The 22,432-nt window shown below is 38.9% G+C and overlaps 1 protein-coding gene across 11 annotated transcripts in view; it reads right to left on the bottom strand.

Moving 5' to 3' along the window:
* The window catches only part of ppp1r12a (protein phosphatase 1, regulatory subunit 12A), a 99,632-nt gene that overhangs the window by 34,031 nt on the left and 43,169 nt on the right, over nt 1-22,432 (bottom strand). For 4 of the 11 annotated variants that reach the window (XM_043708767.1, XM_043708764.1, XM_043708768.1 and 1 more), the window contains 9 exons: nt 21,761-21,858; nt 21,518-21,673; nt 18,453-18,599; nt 15,514-15,651; nt 13,789-13,905; nt 11,687-11,710; nt 5,566-5,656; nt 4,816-5,007; nt 562-724 (listed from right to left, as the gene is read on the bottom strand). In XM_043708767.1, the coding sequence (XP_043564702.1) occupies nt 562-724; nt 4,816-5,007; nt 5,566-5,656; nt 11,687-11,710; nt 13,789-13,905; nt 15,514-15,651; nt 18,453-18,599; nt 21,518-21,673; nt 21,761-21,858 (1,126 nt within the window). The remainder of the gene's footprint in view (nt 1-561; nt 725-4,815; nt 5,008-5,565; nt 5,657-11,686; nt 11,711-13,788; nt 13,906-15,513; nt 15,652-18,452; nt 18,600-21,517; nt 21,674-21,760; nt 21,859-22,432) is intronic. The other 7 variants (XM_043708773.1, XM_043708774.1, XM_043708766.1 and 4 more) reach the window with 5 other exon arrangements.

The raw sequence follows: 22,432 nt of genomic DNA, 5'->3' as shown, positions 1-22,432 counted from the left end.
GACACAGATTGAGGGATTTGCAGATAGTGAGGAGGATTGCCAGAGAATACAGCAGGATATTAATAGACTGGAGACTTGGGAGGAGAAATGGCAAATCAAATTTAATCCAGACAAATGAGAGATGAAGCATTTTGCAACATCAATGCCAAGTGTAAAGCAGCTAACATCAGTGGATAGTTTAGTGCAAACTTTTTAAAAATGCAATATCGAATTATCCACTCGAGTAGCAGTTTGTCCAGTGGTAACAATCAACTGTCAACCAGCTTTTACTAAAGTTCACTCTATCCACTTAGTGCATTGGTTGCCAAAGTATTGGATTTGATCACACTCCCTGTAAAATGCAATTCTTTTTTCCCCAACTTGCCAAGATGTACAAATATAGTGGATTCTGTATGTGCATAGTGCAATATGAAATGTGCATATCAAATACCTGTGAACACATTTTAAAAACAAATTAAACAAAATCTTTTGATTTTGAAGGACACAAGTGGAGCAAGTACACCGCCACAGAAACAAACTTAGTGAGTATGCTTTAGGTGTGAACTAACATCACAACTTTACCTTTATCCGCTTCTCCAGAACTTCGGTTGTATGCAGAGTAAGCAGATGTAATGCCGATAAGGCTGTTGGGTCGATTTAGTTGGCATGCCACATGTGAACTATTGAAGGCAGAGACGGTGGCAGTCGAAGTTGCCGTGGTACTTGACCTAGTACGTTGATAAGGCTTTGAAAAAAAAATTGGGAAATTTTACAACGGGACTGAGAATGTTGAAACTTGCACTGAAGAAATTTACAATGCATACATGGAAAACGTTTCTCGTTTATCTTTGAAAGGTGATTGGTTTTCAACAAATTATTGATTATTTATTCACCCTTGAGGCGCTTTCATTAGGAAATTGCCTGGACCTTCCAGGTGTAGCAGATACCTAGCACAGTTTGCAGGGAAATATTTCTCCCAAACAGAGAAGATGATTGCAAGTTTTTTTTTTAAAATAGGCAAGTTACTTGCGATGTCCTAAACTTACACGCAATGGAGTCTGAAACTGCTGCATTAAATCACTAAGTGGTAATTAAAATGAATTAGCCATTCCCTAACAGGGCCTGAAGATTGATCGGATGGGGGCATTTCAATAATGAAAACCAGCCTCGACACTAAGCAGTCTCTTTCATTCAGCATCTTCAATAGTGTTGGGAGGGTGGAAGGAGGAAAGATGACCACGTAGAACAGTTCAGTCAAGCTGCCAAAGACTTCATGTGCAATTAAATCTATGTATAAGCAATTGGGGACCCATACATCTTAAACAACTGGTGGAGTCCCCATTCACTGGGTGTAATCAGATGCACAAACTGATATTCCATTCAGAGCGATCATTAATCTCTTCCTTCATTCTTAATTTTGGGACAAATGGTTTACATGGTATTATTTAAAAAAACCAAAGCAAGTGCAAGTTCATCAATAAGCGTTTTGTTCACATATTGTATTGCACATGGAGATTCTAAAGACACTCAAGGTCTCTCAGAGTATCAAGGCAAAGTAGCTGAATGAGACTCAAAAGCCTTGACGGGTTATTGCTAAACATACTGTCCAAATGTGAAAACATATGGCTAGTTCACAATTTTGGCTTAGCACTCGCGCTGGCAATGGATGGAACAGCGCAATGGTAAACATCAGTATCAATGACCTTTACGGACTTTAGGGTCCTATCTTAAAGACAGTCATTCAGAGAATATACAGTTGGCCAAGAAGAAATGAACAAAGGACTGCTGATTGCTCAGCAGGCAAACTCTTCAGCACTGTCCATTCATTTTTATTTTGCCACATTCTTTCAACAAGACAGCAGTTTTTCCAACTGGAGGCTGTGGGCCAGGCTGGGACAAGGCTCACGCACACTGAGCTTGCTTACATGTCTTTCTGAAGAAAAGCTTAAGCAATGTGTAAAGCTTGGCTCCAGTATTAGTCTTCAGCAGGTACTTTCTGGAATACCTATGTCAGTTCTAATCAAAGACGACCATGCATAACCAAGAATCCAACAAATTAAGCTTCAAATGTAATGTGTTCAAAGATGCCCAATCAGGAAAAACTTCCAAGGAAAAAAAAAATGACGCATTTTGGACACATTTTAATCTTTTTATTTTTTCCACTGAATGTAGCTTTGGGTAGGCCAGCATTGATTCCTAACTGCCCTGAAGAACACAGTGGCGAACTGGCTTCATGAACTGCTGCAGTTTTTGGAGTTGTAGGGATAACCATAGTGCGGTTTGGAAGGATCCCGTATATTAGTACTGAAGAGTCAATTCTGGGCTTGCTACACTGATGTATACTGTATGGTTCACTAGAGGTGACATCTGAGCTAATGAGAGCTGCATATAAAGTGATCACGCACAAGATTCTCTCATGTCTTGGGGGGCATTACTGAAGCTTTCAGAATGCTCTTTGATACTTTCTTCAGGCTGCCCTGCCCCCAACAAGCTCAGCACAGAAGAGCTGCATAAAACACTAGCTAGGCCACAGCTGATGCACTGCGCACAGATCTGGAATCCACATTATAGGACAGACATCCTCTCAACAATTGTGCGGTGACCAGAACTGAACACTGTACTCTGGTGATCTAACAAACATGTACACAGGTCCATCATAATGTCCCTGCTCTTGTTTTCAATGCCTTGGCTAATAAAGCCAAGGACTCCATTTGTCTTTTTAAACCAAGATCGACCTGTTGTCTTCAATGATCAGTGAATATGAGCAGTAAAGTCCACCTGGTTCTCCAAGTCTGCACTCATCAGGTATTTCCTTGTCTTGTTAGTTCTCGCAAAAAAAAATCACACTTTTCACAAGTAAATTATATTTGCCTCAGTTCTGCCCATCTGACCAGCCCGTCTGTAAATGGCCTGAAGTCCAAGGTTTTCCTCCTCATTATTGTGAGATCCATAAAGTTAGTGACCATATCTCCAACATTCACATCTAGATTATTACTGCGCAACAAAAACTGCAAGAGACCCTTCACTGAACCCTGACTGTACACAGGCTTCAATTCTCTACAGCTACTTCTTTTAAAATCATAGGGTGCAACCTATCAAGTCCAGGAAATCTAGTGGTCTTCTACCTTCACCCTTTTAGTGCCTTGATTATTTAGTTTATTTTAGAATGCTCTTGTACCTTCTCCTGTGAAGACTGATGCAAAGTATTTATTCAATTCCTCTGCCATTTTCTGGTTTCCAATTACAGGTCATTCTGCTACAACACGTGTTTTGTTAAACAAATTTGCTGTATCACCATTCATGAAGTGGGGACTGTTGCTAAAGCGCAAACTTTTAAAGCAGGTATTGGTTATACTGCAATTCCACATCATTAGTTTAAATGGTGCTGCAATTACACAATTTTCCTGTAACACAGGATTGCATGAGAACAAATCTACTGCATTCTATCAGAACCAACTGTAGCTTTCTCGCCTCATTCTCTGAGCAGCCGAGGTCCTCTTCAGTTCTCCCTTTTTATAATGGAGGTGTCAGTGTTGGACTGGGGTGTACAAAGTTAAAAATCACAACTCCAGGTTATAATCCAACAGGTTTACTTGGAAGTACAAGCTTTCAGATCGCTGTTCCTGACTTTATTACTTGCAGTCTCCTCGAACTGAAAGCCTTTCCATCTGCACAGAAGTTAGAATCATAGAATCATATAGCACAAACAGTCCAACCAGTCAACGCAGACCATAGTCACAAACTAAACTCGTCCCACCTGCTTGCTCCTGGCTCAGATCCCGCCAAAACTTTCCTATCCGTGTACTTACCTAAATGTCTTTTAAAAGTTGTAACTGTGCCTGCATCCACCATGTCCTCAGGAAGTTCATTTTACACAAGAACCACCATGTTAAAGAAATTACCCTCGTCTGTTTTTTTAAAAATGTTTCTCCCTTCACCTTAAAAACGTGCCTCCAAGTCTTGAATTACCCCATTCTCAAAAAAACACATTAACTCTATCTATACCCTCTCAATATTTGATAAGCCTCTAACGTCACCTCTCAATCACCTGTGCTCCAGTGATAAAAGTCTGAGTCTATTTCACCTTTCCATATAACTGAAACCCTCCATTCCCAGCAACATCCTGGTAAATCTCTTCCAAACCTTCACCAGCTTAATAAAAACCTTCTGAAGAAACCAGAACTGGACATATTACTTCAGAAGAGGCCTCACCAACATCCTGAACAATCTCAACATAACATCCCAACTCCTACACTCAAAGGTCTGAGCAATAACAGCAAGTCTACTGAACTTAAATATGTTTAAATTTACTGATTTTAATACAAAATGCTCCAGAATATGGAGCAGAAAATGTCATGCTCAAAAGGTGAAAGTCCTTACTCCGACTTGCTTCATTCCATTTGTAACTGCTAAGTCAACAGGAGACTCCACCAACTAGGCAATACAAATGCATTGTAGAATTGCCACACAATTCTTAAAGAGTTTCCTGGACAACCACATTTTGCCACAGATTTTTTTTTTATCTAGGTCCTTATGCCTAATTCCTCAGGGTTTACGCTTAGCAACAAAATTGTTCTGCATTCCTTCTGGAACTGACAGTTTGGCAACACACTTCCAAATTACTTCGCAACCATGCAGAGATAGAAGTTTCTGCCACTGATGCTGCATTTAACAATGGGGTCTTTAACTTGCACAAGTGTACCACTTTTTGAGTTACAATAAATAGATCGGCACAATAGTGTGCCTCAAGGACCTGATAAAAAGCTGAAGGAAACTATCCATACTACTGATCTACAAGAAAAACGAAGGACTTGCGTGGGTATGAAAACCAAATACCTCTTCGGTGTTTTTACTAAACCGTTGTCGATCGTCATCATGAATTTCCACTTGATTTTTGTCCTCTTGCTTTTCTCGGTCTTGCTTTTCTTTCTCCTCCTTTTCTTTGTCTTCCTGTTCTCGAGTTCGACGGTCTAAGCGACTCCTCCCAATCGTTTTCTCAGCTTCTTGTAGGTCTGTTAGTGTTACACCCTGAAAGACAGTATTTTTCAATATTCAGTCAGTGTAGTTCATCAAACATCCCTCATGCCATAACAGTATCTAAACCAAAGGAACATTATTTTTATAAAATACTGCTGAGGCCTCAGCTGAAGTGATGTGGTCATTTCTGACCACTCCACTTCGACAGAATGTCAAATCTTTAGAGAGGGTGAAGAGGAAATTGACCAAAATGAGAACAGTCTATGGAGGCTGGGAGCATTCAGCTCAAAGCCAAGAACGTTAACAAAGGTTTCAAAGCTCTCAGGCTAAAATGTGGATAAACTACTACCAACAGGATCATCACCAGACACAGTACAATCTGTAGATGCTGTCACTCGGCATCAGTGGTGGAGGAAATAAACAAAGGTGGAAGATGGGATTCCAAACAGGATGCCTTATTTCAACTGGGCTGGGGCCATGTTTTACAGAGACTACATTACTTGCTGTAGAATTCCTAGCCTCTGACCTGCTCTTACAGCCACTTGCAAAAGCAACATGAACATTTCAGATGGATGGCTCAAGAAAAAGGAGGGGGTGACTAAACCTTACCTGTGTTGACCTCCTTGATTGCCTTGCTTGTCTCGACCTGGCTTTTCTTTGTGACTCAGATTCTTCATCTCGAACAGGAGTTAAATATGACCTTTAAAATTAAAAGGGAGTTGAGTCAGGAAACAACATGTCTTGTAATTTGTTTGAAGAAATTTTTAATTAACTTACTAACTTGCATGTCAGCAGATTCTCAAATGATTGTTCACATTTGTGTTTATTCTCAAATCATAAATATTCTCTTCAACTTCACTACTGCTTACAATTTTTAAAATCAAACACTTGAATATCTGCTTAAACTATTGTGGGATGTGCAATAGCTCCAAAGGTTAGACACTGATCTTGTGCATTTATTTAATACATTACATTCATCTAAACACTTTCAGACAGTGAATATCCCTGTTTTGAATGCCAACTAAACTAAAAGCTTCAGAGTCAAACAAGATTCATATTTAACCCCTTAAGCTCAAGTCAACTGTTAATTCTGGAAGAAAGGGTTAACTTGAAAGCCATCTGTATTACAGATATGAGTATGTGCACAACAACAACAGAAGGTGCAAGTAGAAAACACACAATTACACTGGATCTAAAAGGATTTATTTATAAACACACACAGACATAGCATTAAATGGAAAAGCTTGCAATATCTGGCATGCACTACCATGGCTGATGACGCGGTCAAAAGCTGGCTGTACATGTTAGAACCCCATATCCATGTTCCAAGTCAATTTTGGACATGGAATTAAAACAGGGGCCCCTTAACCTTTTGCCTGCATAGAAAAGAAACCAGCTCCACAAAAAGAGCATTTTGACTCAAATGATTATACTTTCGATCTAAACATTTTCTGTAATAAATGGAATGCTTGATTCTGCGCTACGCTACAGTCCTATCAGCAAAAGATTCAAAATATTTTGATATCAGATGAAATTGTCTTTAAACACACAATTAATCAAATCCGAATTTGAGTTGATTCTGCAACTGTTTTCTGAACTGAAGATGAATTTGACAGTAAACTGTGCTACATTTTCTGCAAAATACTAACTAAACCATAACTAAAGATAACAGTGAACATGGTGGCTGTGGGATGAGATATCAGAACAAAAATGGTTGCATAGTGACGTCACTGGAGTAGTAATCCAGAGGCTCAGACTCTGGAGATATGGGCCCATCATCTCAGATCCTCAATGCCCGAAGGCCACATATCTTCAACAAATTCACAAGGAACATGGTTTCTACTCACTCATGATGATAGTGCTCAGCTCCACTCAACTTCTCACATTATGAAGGCATCTTTGTCTCCAAATTCAAGATCTGGACAAATTTCACTTCTGAGCTAATAAAAGCCAACTCAATCATTCCGTACAAATACAACACAATGTCCACCTGCAATAGAAAAGGGCAACCTTTTCTTATTGCACACAAGTTCTTGCCTTGGACCAATGCTATCCTCCCAGGATCATTAGGCCAACATGTCAGAATTTCTACTAACTGCACTGAGTGAGTACCCTCACTACCCATGGGCAAATGGTCTAAGACTGTTACCCACTGCCACCTTATCAAGAGCATTTACAAATGACTAAGAGATGCTGCTTTCTGTGCCGATGAAAGTCTCTCTTTTACCTCAAGATAATTTGCCTCTTTCAGAGAATGGAATCAGATAGGGACCCATATCTGATCTGACCTCGATGACGCCATAAAACCATAAGATACAGGAAGAGAATTAGTCCACTCTGCCACTTGATCATGGCTGATATGTTTCTCAACCCCATTTTCCTGCCTTCTCCTGTAACACTTGACCCCCTTACTAATCAAGAACCTACTTATTTCTGTCTTAAATGCAATGATTTGGCCTCCATAGCCTTGTGCGCAAGGAGTTCCATAGGTTTACACCCCCTGACTGAAGAAATTCTTCCTCATCCCAGTTTTAAAGGGTCATCCCTTCACTGAGGCTGAGCCCTCAGGTTCTAGTGCTCGTTCTCGTCTCTCCTCCCAGTGGAAACATCATCTCCATAACCACTCTATCCAGGCCTCTCAGTATTCTTTAACGAGGTCAGACTTATCCTTCTAAACTCCATTCAGTATAGACCGAGAGTCCTCAACTGCTCTTAATATGACAAGCCCTTCATCCCCAGGACCAATTCTTCTAAACACCAATTTTTATGCTTTTCATTTAGTTACATAGGAGCTGCAATTGGCCATTCATTCCATTAAATTTGTTCTGCCACCCAAAATCATCATGGCAGATCATCCACATCAATGCCTTTTTCCACACACTACCCCTTTATATCACTGATGCATTTCTAAATATGAAGCTCTACATCAAACAGATTCATTGATTATGCTTCCACAGACCTATGGTGAAGAGAATTCCTGAGACACCACAACCTTCTGAGTAAACAATAAATCACATCCTCTTATTCTGAAGTAGCTTTCCTTTATTCTGACGCTACAAACAGGGTAACACCTTTCCTCTATCTATCTCATTCAGAGCAAATCCATTCTTCAAAATTCTACACAATACAGGCCTAGCTCCCCTATCTCATCATCCTGGAACAATTGTGGTGAACACTTAAAAAAAACCCAAAGAACTGCACATGCTGAAAATCAGAAAGAGAAACAGCAATTGCAGGGAAAATGCAGCAGGTCTGGCAGCATCTGTGCAGAGGACGTAGAGTTAACATTTCGGGTTCAGTAACCATCTTCAGAACTGTTCTGAAGGAGGGTAACTGGACCTGAAATATGCTGGAAATATTTCACAAAATAAGACCAAGAAGCAATGACAAAGCAGATTTTTCTCTAATTATATATTTTGAATACCCACATATATATTTTACACAATCCTTCAAAATATAGCACGTCAAATGATGAGCCTCTAAGTAAATTTCACTGTGCTTCCAAAAAAAAAGGTTGAAATTCTGTACAGAAAGTTAATATTTAAATTTCATGCAAAACCACGGCCCAAGTCTCATTTTCCTGTGCTCTTTGCTACACTGTTCAACCATGTTTTGGCACACAGAATTTCACTGAAGGATTAAAATTCACCATTCTTGTTCAGTGCCACTCCACCATCTGCCTTCTGTGATACCTTGGTTAAATGATCATAAACTATTTCCTGGATGACTTTATCTGGTTCCAGGTGACTGATTTCACATGTGACAAGGTTCAACTGTGGTCCCTCTAAATCTTTCAAAGCAGCCTTTCAGTGATGTCGTCTGTTGGTTTGGAGCTTCCAACAAACGTTAACCCAAACCTTCAAGTATGTGAACATGTGTTGCCCCATTTCCTACCCAATTTAAAAGGTAAAGTTAAAACAGAACTGATGTCATTTCCTGGGTTCCGACTAAAAATTGAAGTTCCTCACTCAGTCCTCCTCCCCTGCTGTTCAGAGGTTGAAATACGTAGTCTAGAGATAAATTTCAATGCAGCCAATCAAAATCATCTGCTTCAAGTTCTGCAGCCTTGCCTGTACAACTCATCTATGGCTTCATAACCATACTTATTTCTCCAGAGTGCTCCTATTTTCCACACTCATCTCAACATCATGCTATTGCTCCTGTCTTACTGAAAGGCAGAGAAAGCTTGAAGGGGCCATATGGCCTATTGCTGCTCCTCAACGTTATCCCCAAGATAACTTCCAAACATTGTCCATGTCTTAAACGTTTAAGCCAACAATCATTCTTATTTACAGATTCTTCCACAACCTTGGGCGGCACGGTGGCACAGTGGTTAGCACTGCTGCCTCACAGTGCCGGAGACCCGGGTTCAATTCCCGCCTCAGGCGACTGACTGTGTGGAGTTTGCACATTCTCCCCGTGTCTGCGTGGGTTTCCTCCGGGTGCTCCGATTTCCTCCCACAATCCAAAGATGTGCAGGTCAGGTGAATTGGCCATGCTAAATTGCCCGTAGTGTTACGTAAGGGGTAAATGTAGGGTTATGGGTGGGTTGCGCTTCGGCGGGTCGGTGTGGACTTGTTGGGCAGAAGGGCCTGTTTCCACACTGTAATGTAATGTAATCTAATCTAATCTTCTTCCATCCTGCCTCAAAATCACCTAGCAGCTCCATGAACATACAATCAAACTTTCTCCAATATTCCAAATCTTACTTCCTTTATTTCATCTTCTTTCATTCTACTCCTTTGATTATTGTTTTTAGCAATTTGAAAGTTCCAAACATGGAACATTAATCACCTTACGGCTCTTAAAACCCATGATGTGAACCACATAAGAACACCTTGTCAGTTCTCTTCAAACTAGCTCGGTATTTCATTAATTCTGTAAAGCACCTTTAAACATTGACCACGTGAATGGTAATATACAATACATCTTTTTTTTTCATGATCCAAGCTGGATAATATCACAAGTCTAAACCATGTGAAACCAGTTTAACAACTCGAGTGCAATATTGAAAAGGTCTGAAACAATAAATCCTATCTGAAAAGTTAACACATGTTTATATAACCAAAATCGCACACCCACATTAAGGCTGACAACTGCCTCTTAATTTGAAGCATTAAGATATGTATTTTATTATTACCATAAAAGTGGATCTCCTGAGCAGGTTGCTCTCAAAGTAATGGCTTTAAACTCCGCAGTCACTTTCAGTGTTCACTTTTCCAACAACACAATCTTAAACACGTATTCAGAATTACAACTTGGAGCTAGAGTGAAGATATTTAGTTTATGGTTGCTACACTACTATCCAGATGCTGCCTTCAATTTCACCTAATATCAGTAATTCAAGCTGTGACATGGCTTAAATGACACACCAGCATTCAACTTAAGGCATGCTCATTAATTTTCTGCAATATATGTTTTTGTGAGATGTGCAACATCCTTCGTTGTTTCAACGATTCAACATTGAGACACACAACAGTCCTGGACAAACATTACCCTTCCTTGAACATTTAAATAGTTAGAAATTATTTTAAAAACTGCAAGAATTTTATTATGTGCTGTTCCAGTCTTTCCATTAAAACAATAAGACTTGGAAATGTTGGCCTTCAGCAAGACTGGAGTCTCCTTGCACACAAATCACAAAGGGAATGGGTCAGTACAGCAAACAACCAGGAAAACAAATCATTATATTATCTTTTACAATAAAGGGATTGCAATGTCCAGATGGAGGACGTCTTACTGCATTGTCAAAGATCTTAGCCACAAATAGCTGGTTACAGGCTTGGCCTCTCTCCCTAGAGAGAGTTTTACCAGCCTTGATGAAATTGCAAAGGCTCAGTGGTCTGGGATGAGTGGACCTAAAGAAAATGTGAATACTATGAGCTCATATAGATTAGAATTATAAAGCATTAACGTGGTGTCACTGAAACATTACTTTTAGATTGGCCAGAAGCCATGATACAGGATACAAATTGGCCAGACATAAGCAGTCCCTTTAAAGATAAGAGCATACACAAAAATCTTCAAGGGACCATATGGTGCAACACATCAACTACAACAAGGGAAACTGTAAGAACGTCAGGAGGAACCTTGGCTGGATATCCAAGGGTCAAAAGAAATCAGTAATAGAAGGTAGGAGAAAAATTTTCTGTACACGGAGGATCATTGGAATTCTTTATCCCAGACAGCTGGGAATACTTAGTCATTGAGCAAATTCAAGCCAGAGATGACTAAGATTTTTGAAATGTTAAACAATTTGAAATGAGAATACTGTGGCAAGATGGAGGTCTACAGAAAAGCTATGACCTTGCTAATTGCAGCACTAATTATTGGCACAAGGTTTCTACCCTGGGTTTTCAAAACCAACCCACAATTCGAGATGTTTGATGAGAAATTAACATGGAGCATACACTCAGATTCCACTTCAAACTGCAAGTGCTCAATTCACATATTTAATACTAATTCTGTTAAAAAGTGTGATAACTTAGAATGTGTCAACTTTATGGTGGTCCTCAGCATCAAATCAAATCACAAACGTATTGCAATGTTCAACAGTCATACAAGAAAAGTTAAAGGAAAGAAAAGGAAGCATGCCAATTGTTTTCCCTTCATATCAGAACTTTTGGATAATGAAGTAGTTCTAAATTTTTGGTTACATTCTAAAAGTCCAACTCTTTAAAATCACAAACCAAAATTAATAGCCATAAAAACATGCATGTATCCAGCTCACCGCATCTCGAAAGGAACCAACAGTCTGATGGGACAAAATTAAGTTTTGGTGAAAATGTAAAACAGTAAATTACTGGTTAGTATTAAGTTGTAGTCTGGATTTTCAAAATGGAGAGAGAACAAAAAAGAAGGGGAAACAGAGGGTAAGAAAAAAAGGGGGAAAAAAAGCAATTAAGAAAACAATCGGAACAAGTGACTGAGATTCAAAGAGGGGAACCAAAACAAAAATTAAGGCAAAAAATTGACTTGGTTCATAAACTGAGGAAATGACTTAATCAGTCTGTCCATTTTCCAAGTTGAACAAACAAATTAAAAATACAAATGCAAAGCACTTTGTTGCAAACATACAAATGCCAAAGTATTTGCATTGCAGGCCAGAATGAAGAATTAACTGAGTTCTCAAATTATTTCATACATATTAAGAGTCATTTACTGTTGCCCTGATCAACATTTAACATAAGCTTTCACAGAAATACCAAAATCACTTATAAAGTCAGTTCATGCCAAGTGCAGCCATTTCTAAATTGTATCGACACTAAATGTGACTAACAATCCTAGAATTGGGTTTTGCTGACTGTTGGAAAATGAAGATCAATATTATCGCAAATTCAGGTCTTTACACAACGTCCTCTGTTGCTCCGAGAAATTTACATTTGTCCCTTAGATACCTCTATACTTTGGCATTTGCATTGCCTTGAATATAAATTAAATAATTTCTGAAGAACAAGGCATGCAATATTCACTGTATTCTTTGCGTCAAACACTGCAAATGTTGCAAAAGAGGTAACTAAATTGGTCAAACACGCCTAGTCCTTTATTAATCTCTCGTCATTCTAAGACTAAGTATTTACTAATTTCTTTCCACATTGACAGCTACAGTAGTTAACACACATGGGTTAACCTCCTTACCTGAGGCTGTAACATGTGACACCTATAAGCTTTGACATAAAATTCATTTCATAAGTATGGCTAATGCCTGTGTTATTTCCAAATATTCTTGGATGGAAACTACTTAAATTTGTTTTTCACTTTTACTCCACATGGATCTCCAACTCCTTTACACATTCTCCTCAGGTACTTCTACACTCCCAGATATACCTTCCTCTGAAAAAACTGAAAAAAATCAAGAAACTCTGATGTTTCATCATAATGGCTGCCTACAACTTTGTCAAAACAACAATGAAATAAGGAAAAACTAATGAGTTATTCCTATCACCAATTACCAGACAATTATGCCAGTGTAATGTGTGGTACTCAGCCATGTACAACTTGTTTGGCACATTTTCTTATAACAGTAAAGTGCTTTGTGAATTTGAGTTTGAGAAAGGGGCTAAAGAAATAGTTAGCTTGGTTGCTTTGACTTTCTAGGATTTTATTTTGGAGCATGTCAAAAATGGAATTAACAAGAAACTGAAACAGCAAAAATGACCATATAAAGCTCAGAGCAGATCCTATTTCCTGGACTCAAGATTACCTTGACCTTTCAACAAATACAATGGTAATTCAGGATTCTGTCCCGACATGAATTCACAAATGTGGCCAAATAAAATTGATTTATACAGTGGTCAGATATCACCACCTAACTTGCCTCAGTTAGTATGAAACAGTGCCACTGGCCATTGCTATTGAGCCTAAGACCAAATCAAATTCTATTTCCATAGACAAGCTGAACCTATTACATTATGGTATTCTCTGAGCAGCACTTTTCCTTTCAATATACTTTTCCTAAAAAATTAAATTAAAATCTAATATCAGAGCTTCACTGGCTTCATAGTTACCCCAACTATGATGCATGTTATATACGTGATTATTAAATTTTGCTAACATTATTCAATCCATTTGTTTTCACCAGCTGTATTTAGTGGTCTAACCACCATGTACTATAACACTCCCCAAGAAACAAGCAAAAAAAAACTTCAACTGAATAAAAGTGGTGGAAGTCTGGACAATGCACATTTAGGAACCATGACACAACAGTGGACTCTTGAAATTAACTTTGAAGTTCATGCTGGATTGAAAATTCTTAAGATTTTTAAGGTTCTAAAATAAAATTAAGAACCACGTTCCTAAAGCTGCATCAACACTACCAGGAAGACTACACACCTGCGTCTCTCCCTGACCTCTGTTGTTGAAGAGACAGTGCCAGTTGTAGCAACCGTTGAAGGAACATTTTCTTTGTCTCTTTCTGCATTGTCCCCCGTCGAGAACCGATTTGAGGTACTACAGCATATCAAGCAGCAACACAAACAAGAAATAAGCAAAGCACAACAAACATGAAATTAAAAATCAGCCAAAATTATTTTTTTTTAGAACAAATTTTGTATGACTTAAGGATTGGTTTTACAAGTTAAAAAGAACAATTAATGCCTTTGTCTAAGTAGTTTTAATTTCTCCAAGCCAATTTTGTCTCTGTAGTCTAAAGTACAAGCTGTGAATTCTTTCAGGTATTAGCTGACTAGAATCTTGGTACCATCCAGGAGTCTAATTCTTTCAAAAGAAAACAAATTAACAGTCTGCTGAGGATTGGTATGTTATTGCCATATTAAATCATCTTCCTTTCTGGACTGGTGAGAGGAGCAAATGAAAAAAGGAGCACGGAACTTGCAAAATACAAATAATTGCTGGAAAAACAGACCTAGCAACACTAGGAAGATTCTTTTTTCAGCTTCAGACTTCTCAGCAGTGCCAAAAAATGACCTACACCTGAAATGGTGACCCAGCTTCAACTTCAGGTGGGTTCACTGATCTTTGTCCAACATTTTACTGTAACATGACAAATAATACTTTTAGGAATATGTTTAAATATGCTCAGCTTCCTAGCCTGGACTGAAATATCTGATGTTTGCACACATTTAAGGAACAGTTAATTCTAGTACAGCCCTTGCACTGATTGGAGTGGCACTGGAATAATGCTGTCACTGATCAGGTGACAATTCACTTTCAATTTCAAGAAATTATGCTACAATAGAAGAGAAACAAGTATAATCTAATTACCCACATAATACAAAACATTTCATATCAATTGAGTCACAAAGACACCTGAGAGTTACCAGGATGTGTAATTTACTAGCATCAGAATGCAAATTATTCCAACAGATAATCAATAAAGCGCATGAATCCCTTCTCACCTGTTTTATACTTGTGAGGAAACTACTACTCCAAAATCTAGACATTACCTTAGATTATATCCTCATTATTTCCACTCAAGACTTGTTCAACACCATAGTTACCATCTTCAACGGTCACACGGTCCCCAGTGCGCCCCAGGTCCAAGGTGCACTTTGGCAATTAAGGATTATTTAACAGTATCTTCCAAACCTACAATGACCATAATCTAGAAGGCTAACCAGTAAATGGGAAATGCACCAGCACCTGCAAGTTCCCATTGCACATCATCCTGACTTGGAACTATAATCTTTGCTCCTATTATTGGGTCAAAATCCCTGAATTTCTTTGTTAACAGCACTTTGGGTGTGTCTACACTCTACAGTGGTTCAACTTCACCACCTTCTGAAGGCCAATCTAGGGTCCACAAACATCAGCTTTGCTCGAGGGTATTCACAGTCCTTCAAATAATTTTCAAATCTTGAAGACTGAATTAGGGTTCAGAGACAAGAATGTAATATTTGAGTCAACAATTTCAATGTGCAAAAATAACACCAGCCAATGGCCAAAATTTCAATATACTGACTCTTTACAAATGACAATTGCATGTATAAATTCATCATCCTTAAGACATACAAAGGAGAGAAAACATACAACATAAAAGGGGAATAAAAATAAAACTAAAAACCATCCTGTTAAATCTCTGCAGTTAATTTGCTTTACCTGCCAGATGGCGTGGATGCAGTGCTCCTGGGAACAGGCTGCAGGCTGCTTGATGAGGTAATGGTTGCAATGGTGTTGGTTGAAATGGCACTTTGAATAGGACTGATCAAATCCTCTTTCCTTCTACCAAAAGAACTACTGAAGGGAAAAAGCAAAGTGAGGACAAAGGTTCATCAAAGGTATGCTGCATGTCATAACGTCAAACATAGATTGTAAGCAAGGGAACTATTTTCAAGTAACAGTGAAATTCTTCTTGACAATTAAATGTGCCAATAAAACAGAATGATAGGTGAAAATTCTACATACCATACTCCATGTTTTAACTTTTTAAAAAATAAATATAGACATAAAAGGAATCACCCTAGCCAAAACTAAGTGGAACATCACTTAGTCTCCATCACAAAATGGAGACAGGATTCAAGAGAATTTTAATTAAAAAACTGAAATCAAACAACATGCAATTCCAAAATTCTCTCACCTTCCTGTTAGGTAGGGTGGTTTAAAGAATCTTGCTGCTCTCATGCATACACATTCATGCACAATTGTACTCATCAACAATGTTTGAAAGATTCTAGAAGCACGTTAACTTAATCAGAGGGGCATAGAAACACATTTCAAGCTGTATGGAATATTAAATTCTGTACAACAAATTGAGCCAAGAACCGTGCCTATCTGAAGTTTTATGTAAAAGCTTGCACTATTGTGTTTCAGTCTGTCCCAGTGGGAGTAATTTATTATTCTTCAGGAACATTTCAAAACGGAGACAGGATTCAAGAGAATTTTAATTAAAAACTTGTCCAAGCCCATACATGTTTCGGAAGAACAACTTAAACACAGCAAGTAGATTCTGTTGAAGATTTCAGTCTTCCAAGTTTGGCAAGAAATTTCACTGTATCCAGGTTTTAGACTATGAGCAGTTACTGAAGTTCAACTTTCCATAACACAAGGGAAACAATTTGACCTCAAGTGTAAACAATGGTTAGTCCGTGAGAAATAAGGACTGGGAGAGGTAGTTATGGAAAAGTTTCAGAGTCAAACACATTCAACAAAACCACATATGGAAATGTACCAGCGTATCCTATTTGATTTTCAATAGGAGGCTTTGTTTTCAATGGTAGGTTTATGGGTAATAAGTTATCCTTGGAACATATTCTTGATGTTGCTGCCTGACTAATTTGCATGATACTGGAAAAGCAAGCCCCACAACCTTTCCAACCCCAATATCTCAAACAGCAAAGTTGTCAGGTAGATATTAATTCTTCTTCAAATTGTTCATTTAACAAAAGAAAAAGATTTCAGGAGGAAAGGAAGCTGAAATTTGACAAACATACCATGAAGTGATTTTAAGATGAAGAATCAAAATGGATTTGGGCAAATAAGTTTCACGCAAATTTTTTTTTTTAAAATAAGGACAGAACATAACTATTTCAACCATGTGGTTTATGAAAAGGTCAGAAAATACTTGGGAAGGATCTGACAAAGTTTTTAAAAGGTCACTCAAACATGAAAATTGGACAGAAGAGTGCCAACAATTCAATGTTTGGAAGGTTCAGGCAGTTGGCAGATGACCAAAACACATTAATTTAAATAATTGTCAACAGATTTGAAGTTTACACTCCAGAACAGTTCAAATTTTTTTGTTTGCTCCTGCAGCAAATAGTGATAAAAGCAGGCAGCAATGAAACTTTGAATATGTAGCAAGGAACATCTGCATATGAAGCATCACTGGGGCAGATTTGCCTGTTCCTGGGTACACTGTACATCAGGATATGATGGGAAGCGAAGCATCTGGCTGGGAGCTTTGATTATCTCGTGACAGGGAACCCTACATCCTGTGCAATAATTTAAATGGATGGAAAAATGAGGTTTGTTTGGGATACTTACGACAAAATCTTGACTGGATTTCCTTCAAGCACCTTTCCCAGGAATTCAATGTTCTAGGAATACTAAAAGCCAGCCCAGTGCTAACTCCATCAAACATGTACAGCATATGGACAGAAGCCACTACATGCATACTAAAATGCCCTTAGCCACTTTCACAGAATCAAAGAATGATGTGGCACAGAATGAGGCCATTTATCCTAATATTTCTGTACAGTTCTTTGAGTGGTGATTTTCTTGGTCCCAGTCCCCCGTTGTTTGCCCACAACCAGACCCATTTACTCCTTTCAATCATTAACCCAATTTTCTTTTGAAAATAATTGGCAAGAGTACAATTCAGTAGCTGTGCTAGAATTATAACCTGGGCCTAGGTGATAAAGACACAGTTCTGTCAGCATACTTACCACTGTGATGACTAAGATGCAAAATTGCAATGGAAACGCAGAACAAGCCAAACAAATTATTGGCAAGGTTATATCTGACTCACAGCAGCTTCTTGTACAAAAGGTCAAGTCAGTTTAACAAATTCCCTCTTTCCCACAAATTGCAAACATCAAACCACACCCCCCCACACCCCAATACACAAATCATGGCCATCCACAAACAAAATTTTATAACAGATACAACAGACCCAAAAACACAAATGTAAAATTAATCCTCAGAAAGTTCAGTGTTAGAAGAGTGGGGGATAAAAAAATCAAGTCACCAACGGACAACAATCCCTCCAATAAAGCAGAAGGATCTACGCCTGATACACTAACCATGCTTTACAGTTTTCATGTGGGGGCAAAACTTATTTCCAGGCTTTTCTTCTGAAGACAGGACTTAAACATTAAAGCTTATAGAGAAACGATGAAGTTATCTAACCACAAACTAATGTGCCTATATTTTATACTATATAAAAAATGAATATATTATAATATGACGAAACAACAATGAAAGTGCACTAACATTCAGACACACACACACATGCACCAAGAGTGAACATGAAGCGCACAGGAGAAAAGCATTGTAGCCAAACTAAGGAGATGCTCTTTTCAAATAGCTCAACGTTATACCTTTTGTAGATGTTGTAAGATGAGTACTGAGTTGAAGATGGTGGCCTAGGCTTGGTATTAGTAGGATCCAAGCTGATGGCTGAGGAAGAGCTGGTTGGGAGATCTCTGGCACTGTTACTTCTGCCTATTGCTAGCAGGTACGAATTACTGCATGCATACCAAGCAAGAGAGCACATCAAAACAATTAGAAAAAAAAGTTATAAAAGCAACAGGAATACATGCCACATGCAAACCAAAACGTCTTAAAAATGCAAGCAATGATGTTAAATGAATGACAAGCTACAAAACTATTTGTAACATTTGATGTGACTGGACAGCAAAAGACAATAATTGCTTTGGACAAAAATACTTTGCAATTGTAGGATCAGAGAATGGTTATAGTGCAGAGGAAGGCCATTTAGCACACCCAGTCGGTGCTGGTTGCCTGAAGGTGGTCACCTCATGCCACTCCCTTTCCTCTCAGGATTGTCCCTCTGTCTGAGAAGGCTTTCCTCAAGTCATCATTGCTTCTTTGCCCAGTTACGAGAAATCTGTTTTCTCATCCTCAATTCTTGAAGTTTTTCCTTATCTGCTCTCTCCAGATCTATCATGGTTTTGAAAACCTTTATCAAATTTTCCTCTCCAGGAAAAAAAAGTCAGATGCACCAATCTTTCAAGATACCTTAAATTACTCACATCTTGAGCCCTTTCAACAGTTCTTTTCTGCACCTTTATGTCCTCAAGTGTGGTGCTCAGAACTGGATGCAATAATCCTATTGAGAATTTAACAAAATGTTCTTGCTTTTGTACTCTTTGCAACCACTGACATTGCTCTGGACACTCCATGCATTATTAACCTCTCAACTAGTCCAGAAACTTCAGTGATTAGGCACATTAAACACCTTTAAAAGATATGCCCTTAGTTTGTATCTTGCTGCATTTTTCCTACAAATATGAATAATTTCATATTTTTCTGTTTTAAATATGATCTGCGACTTTGTCCACCCATTATAATCTACAGTCTCTTGATTCACAATATTTCAGTTTCCAACCATCCACAAATTTGCAATAGTAGTCAGTACACTAAGACCTAGATCAGTAGTGTCCAGCGGCAAGAGCAGGGTTCTGACACGAACCCTGGTTAGCTCCACTATAAACCATCCTCCTGTCCAAAAAACATACTTCACACTCATTTGCCTTCTATCATGCAGTTAATTTCATGCACGTGCACTTTTATTCAATGATTTATGTGTTCAGAGGTCTGTTTGTCGTACATGTACACAGTATCAATAGTGATACCTTAGTCAGTCCAATTACTCCATCAAGAACGCAAGGATAAAGGAATGAGGAGTTGGCCATCGAACCCCTCGAGCCTGCTCCACCATTCAGTAAGATCATGGCTGATCTTTTCGTGGACTCGGCATTACTCACCGCCCACTAACATAATCCTCAAATCTTTTATTGTGCAAAAGTCTATCTTTGCCTTAAAAACAATAAGGTAGCCTCAACTGCTTCACTGGGCAGGCAATTCCACAGATTCACAATCCTTTGGGTGAAGAGGCTCGTCAACTCAGTCTTAAATCTGTTTCACCTTATTTTGAGGCCATGCCCTCTAGTTCTAGCTTCACCCACCAGTGGGGACAGCCTTCCTGTTCTATCTTATCTATTTGATTGATAATTTTGTTTCAATACAACTGTCCCTCATTCTTGTAGATTCCAATGAGTATAGTCCCAGTCTACTCAATCTCTCATAAGCCAACCCTCTCAATTTCAGAATCAACATAGTGAACCATCTCTGCACTCCCTCCAGTGCCAGTACATCCTTTATCAAGAAGAAAACAACTGTACACAGTACTCCAAATGTGGCCTCAACAGCATCCTGAACATTGGTAGCAATAACCTCAATATTTTTAACTTCCATCCCTCTAGCCTTCTTAATTACCTGCGGCACGTGCAAACCAACATTTTGAGATTCAGGTACAAAGAAACTCAGGTGCCCCTGTACAGCAGCATGTTGCAATTTTTCACCGTTTAAATAATAGCCTATTTTGCTGTTACTCCAACCAAAATGGATGGTCCATGGTACCAACATGGTGGTCCATCTCCCAGAATGTGCTAAAGGGCCAAATCACTTAGCAACACTAATGTCTCATGACAGTCATTCTTTCAGAAGCCCGGGTGTATAAATATGGTTATCAAAATGGTCTGTTGGTGAAGATCATTGCTCCTTTTTTGATACTATGAACACAACAGTCGACCAAAAGTAACAGATTTGTCACCCGTAAACTGTAGCACTCGTCTTTTAAAGATGAATATCAAATTACAGGCAAGTTCAAGAACAAATCTCTCATTTGTATTTGAGAATTGCTATCGCCTCCTTGTCTTTTGGAGACAGGCTTCTATACATCTTAGTGTCTAATTTTCTAGATAGCACCAGGAAAATTGCAGAAAATTGGAAGAACTAATCATCAAGGACCCATTATTTCTGTGCATAATGCAAAATGCAGCACTAAACAGAGAGATACCTTTGAAGCCGACACCAAAGATAAAATGTGGGTCTCTCCTTCTCTACCTTTTCTTTGTTGGGGTAGTGCTAGGATTACGGGGAAAAATGAGTCAAAGGAAACTGCACCCAGAAACAGCGCATAAATACTGATCTTGCACACACTACCTGTGCTCAGTACCTTGCCTGTCAACAGGGCAAAAGAATGTCTGATTGCCCATACATTGCCAGTCTGCAGTCATAACAAACAACCATGCGGCAATCAGGGTGCTAAAAGTAGGGTCCCAAGGCCATCAATCTCAACACATCCATCGTTCTCAAACACATTGGTATAAATGCAATATTGAATATACAAGGACGAAAACTGGTGCGCTGGATTTTTGTTCTCATTCAGTACCTACTTCTCAAGCAGAACACAAGGCCATATTTACTCGCCATTAATGCATATGGGCCTACTTCAATGCTTAGGGACAATAAAACAGTCAAAAATCAGTGACAAACAGGCTGGCTTTGTGATCTTTGCTGTCCTCTAGCTTGTTTTCATAATCAACAACTACAAATTATCTGTAGAACTTCCACTTACCTCCTTTGATAACCAGGCACGACACTGGTGACAGCAGCATTTTGCGAAGCTGACCCCTCACTGGTGGATGCATGGTTGATTTCTTTCCTCTTCAGATCTTCTTCCCAGCGTCGCCGTGTGTAAGAACCACTACGTACTAAGGTACTTGCAGAATCTCTGTGAAGCAACCAACTCAGCTGAGTACACAAAAAGGGGGAGGAACGACATACTGAAGTAATACAATGTTCATCAGGAGGATTTTACCTAATTTCTCTCTCATCAATATCAGATGTACTGGCCAATCTTCTGGATGGGATGGTAGGTACAACATAAGCAAGCTTTGCCCCTTTCTGATCTTTGTCCTGTTGGCACGGAGAAAAAGGGTATGAACAATTCTACAAACAAACTACTGGAAAGGTTTTCATGCTCGTCAAGCTCTTGGCTTCACCACGAGATGTTGCTCAACCCAAATATTCCCAGCATTCTTTTACATTTGTCATGTACATTTTGCTTTTACCAAATTTATTCTTTCTATTCGACTACAAGTGGCTTAGAGATAGGATATCTATCTTTGGTGCAAATTATTAGACTATTCACACCCTTCACAATTACAAACCAAACCACTATTGCTAAATCACTACAGCCCTTTGGGAGTAGATACACTCTCAACGCTCTTCAGGATTTTGACACAGCAATCGGAAAGATGGTGTGAAACTTTAAAAGGTTCAGAAAAGAGTTACAAGGATGTTGCCAGGATTGGAGGATTTGAGCTATAGGGACAGGTTGAACAGGTTAGGGCTGTTTTCCCTGGAGTGTCAGAGGCTGAGGGGTGACCTCATAGAAGTTTACAAAATCATGAGGGGCATAGATAGGATCAATAGACAAAGTCTTTTCCCTGGGGTGGAAGAATTCAGAACTCGAGGGCATAGGTTTAGG

Source organism: Chiloscyllium plagiosum, chromosome 19, assembly GCF_004010195.1.
Source record: "Chiloscyllium plagiosum isolate BGI_BamShark_2017 chromosome 19, ASM401019v2, whole genome shotgun sequence".
In the NCBI taxonomy this organism is placed as follows: Eukaryota; Metazoa; Chordata; class Chondrichthyes; order Orectolobiformes; family Hemiscylliidae; genus Chiloscyllium; species Chiloscyllium plagiosum.
The sequence above is the reverse complement of the archived record's forward strand: the minus strand, read 5'-3'. Positions and strand labels throughout refer to the sequence as shown.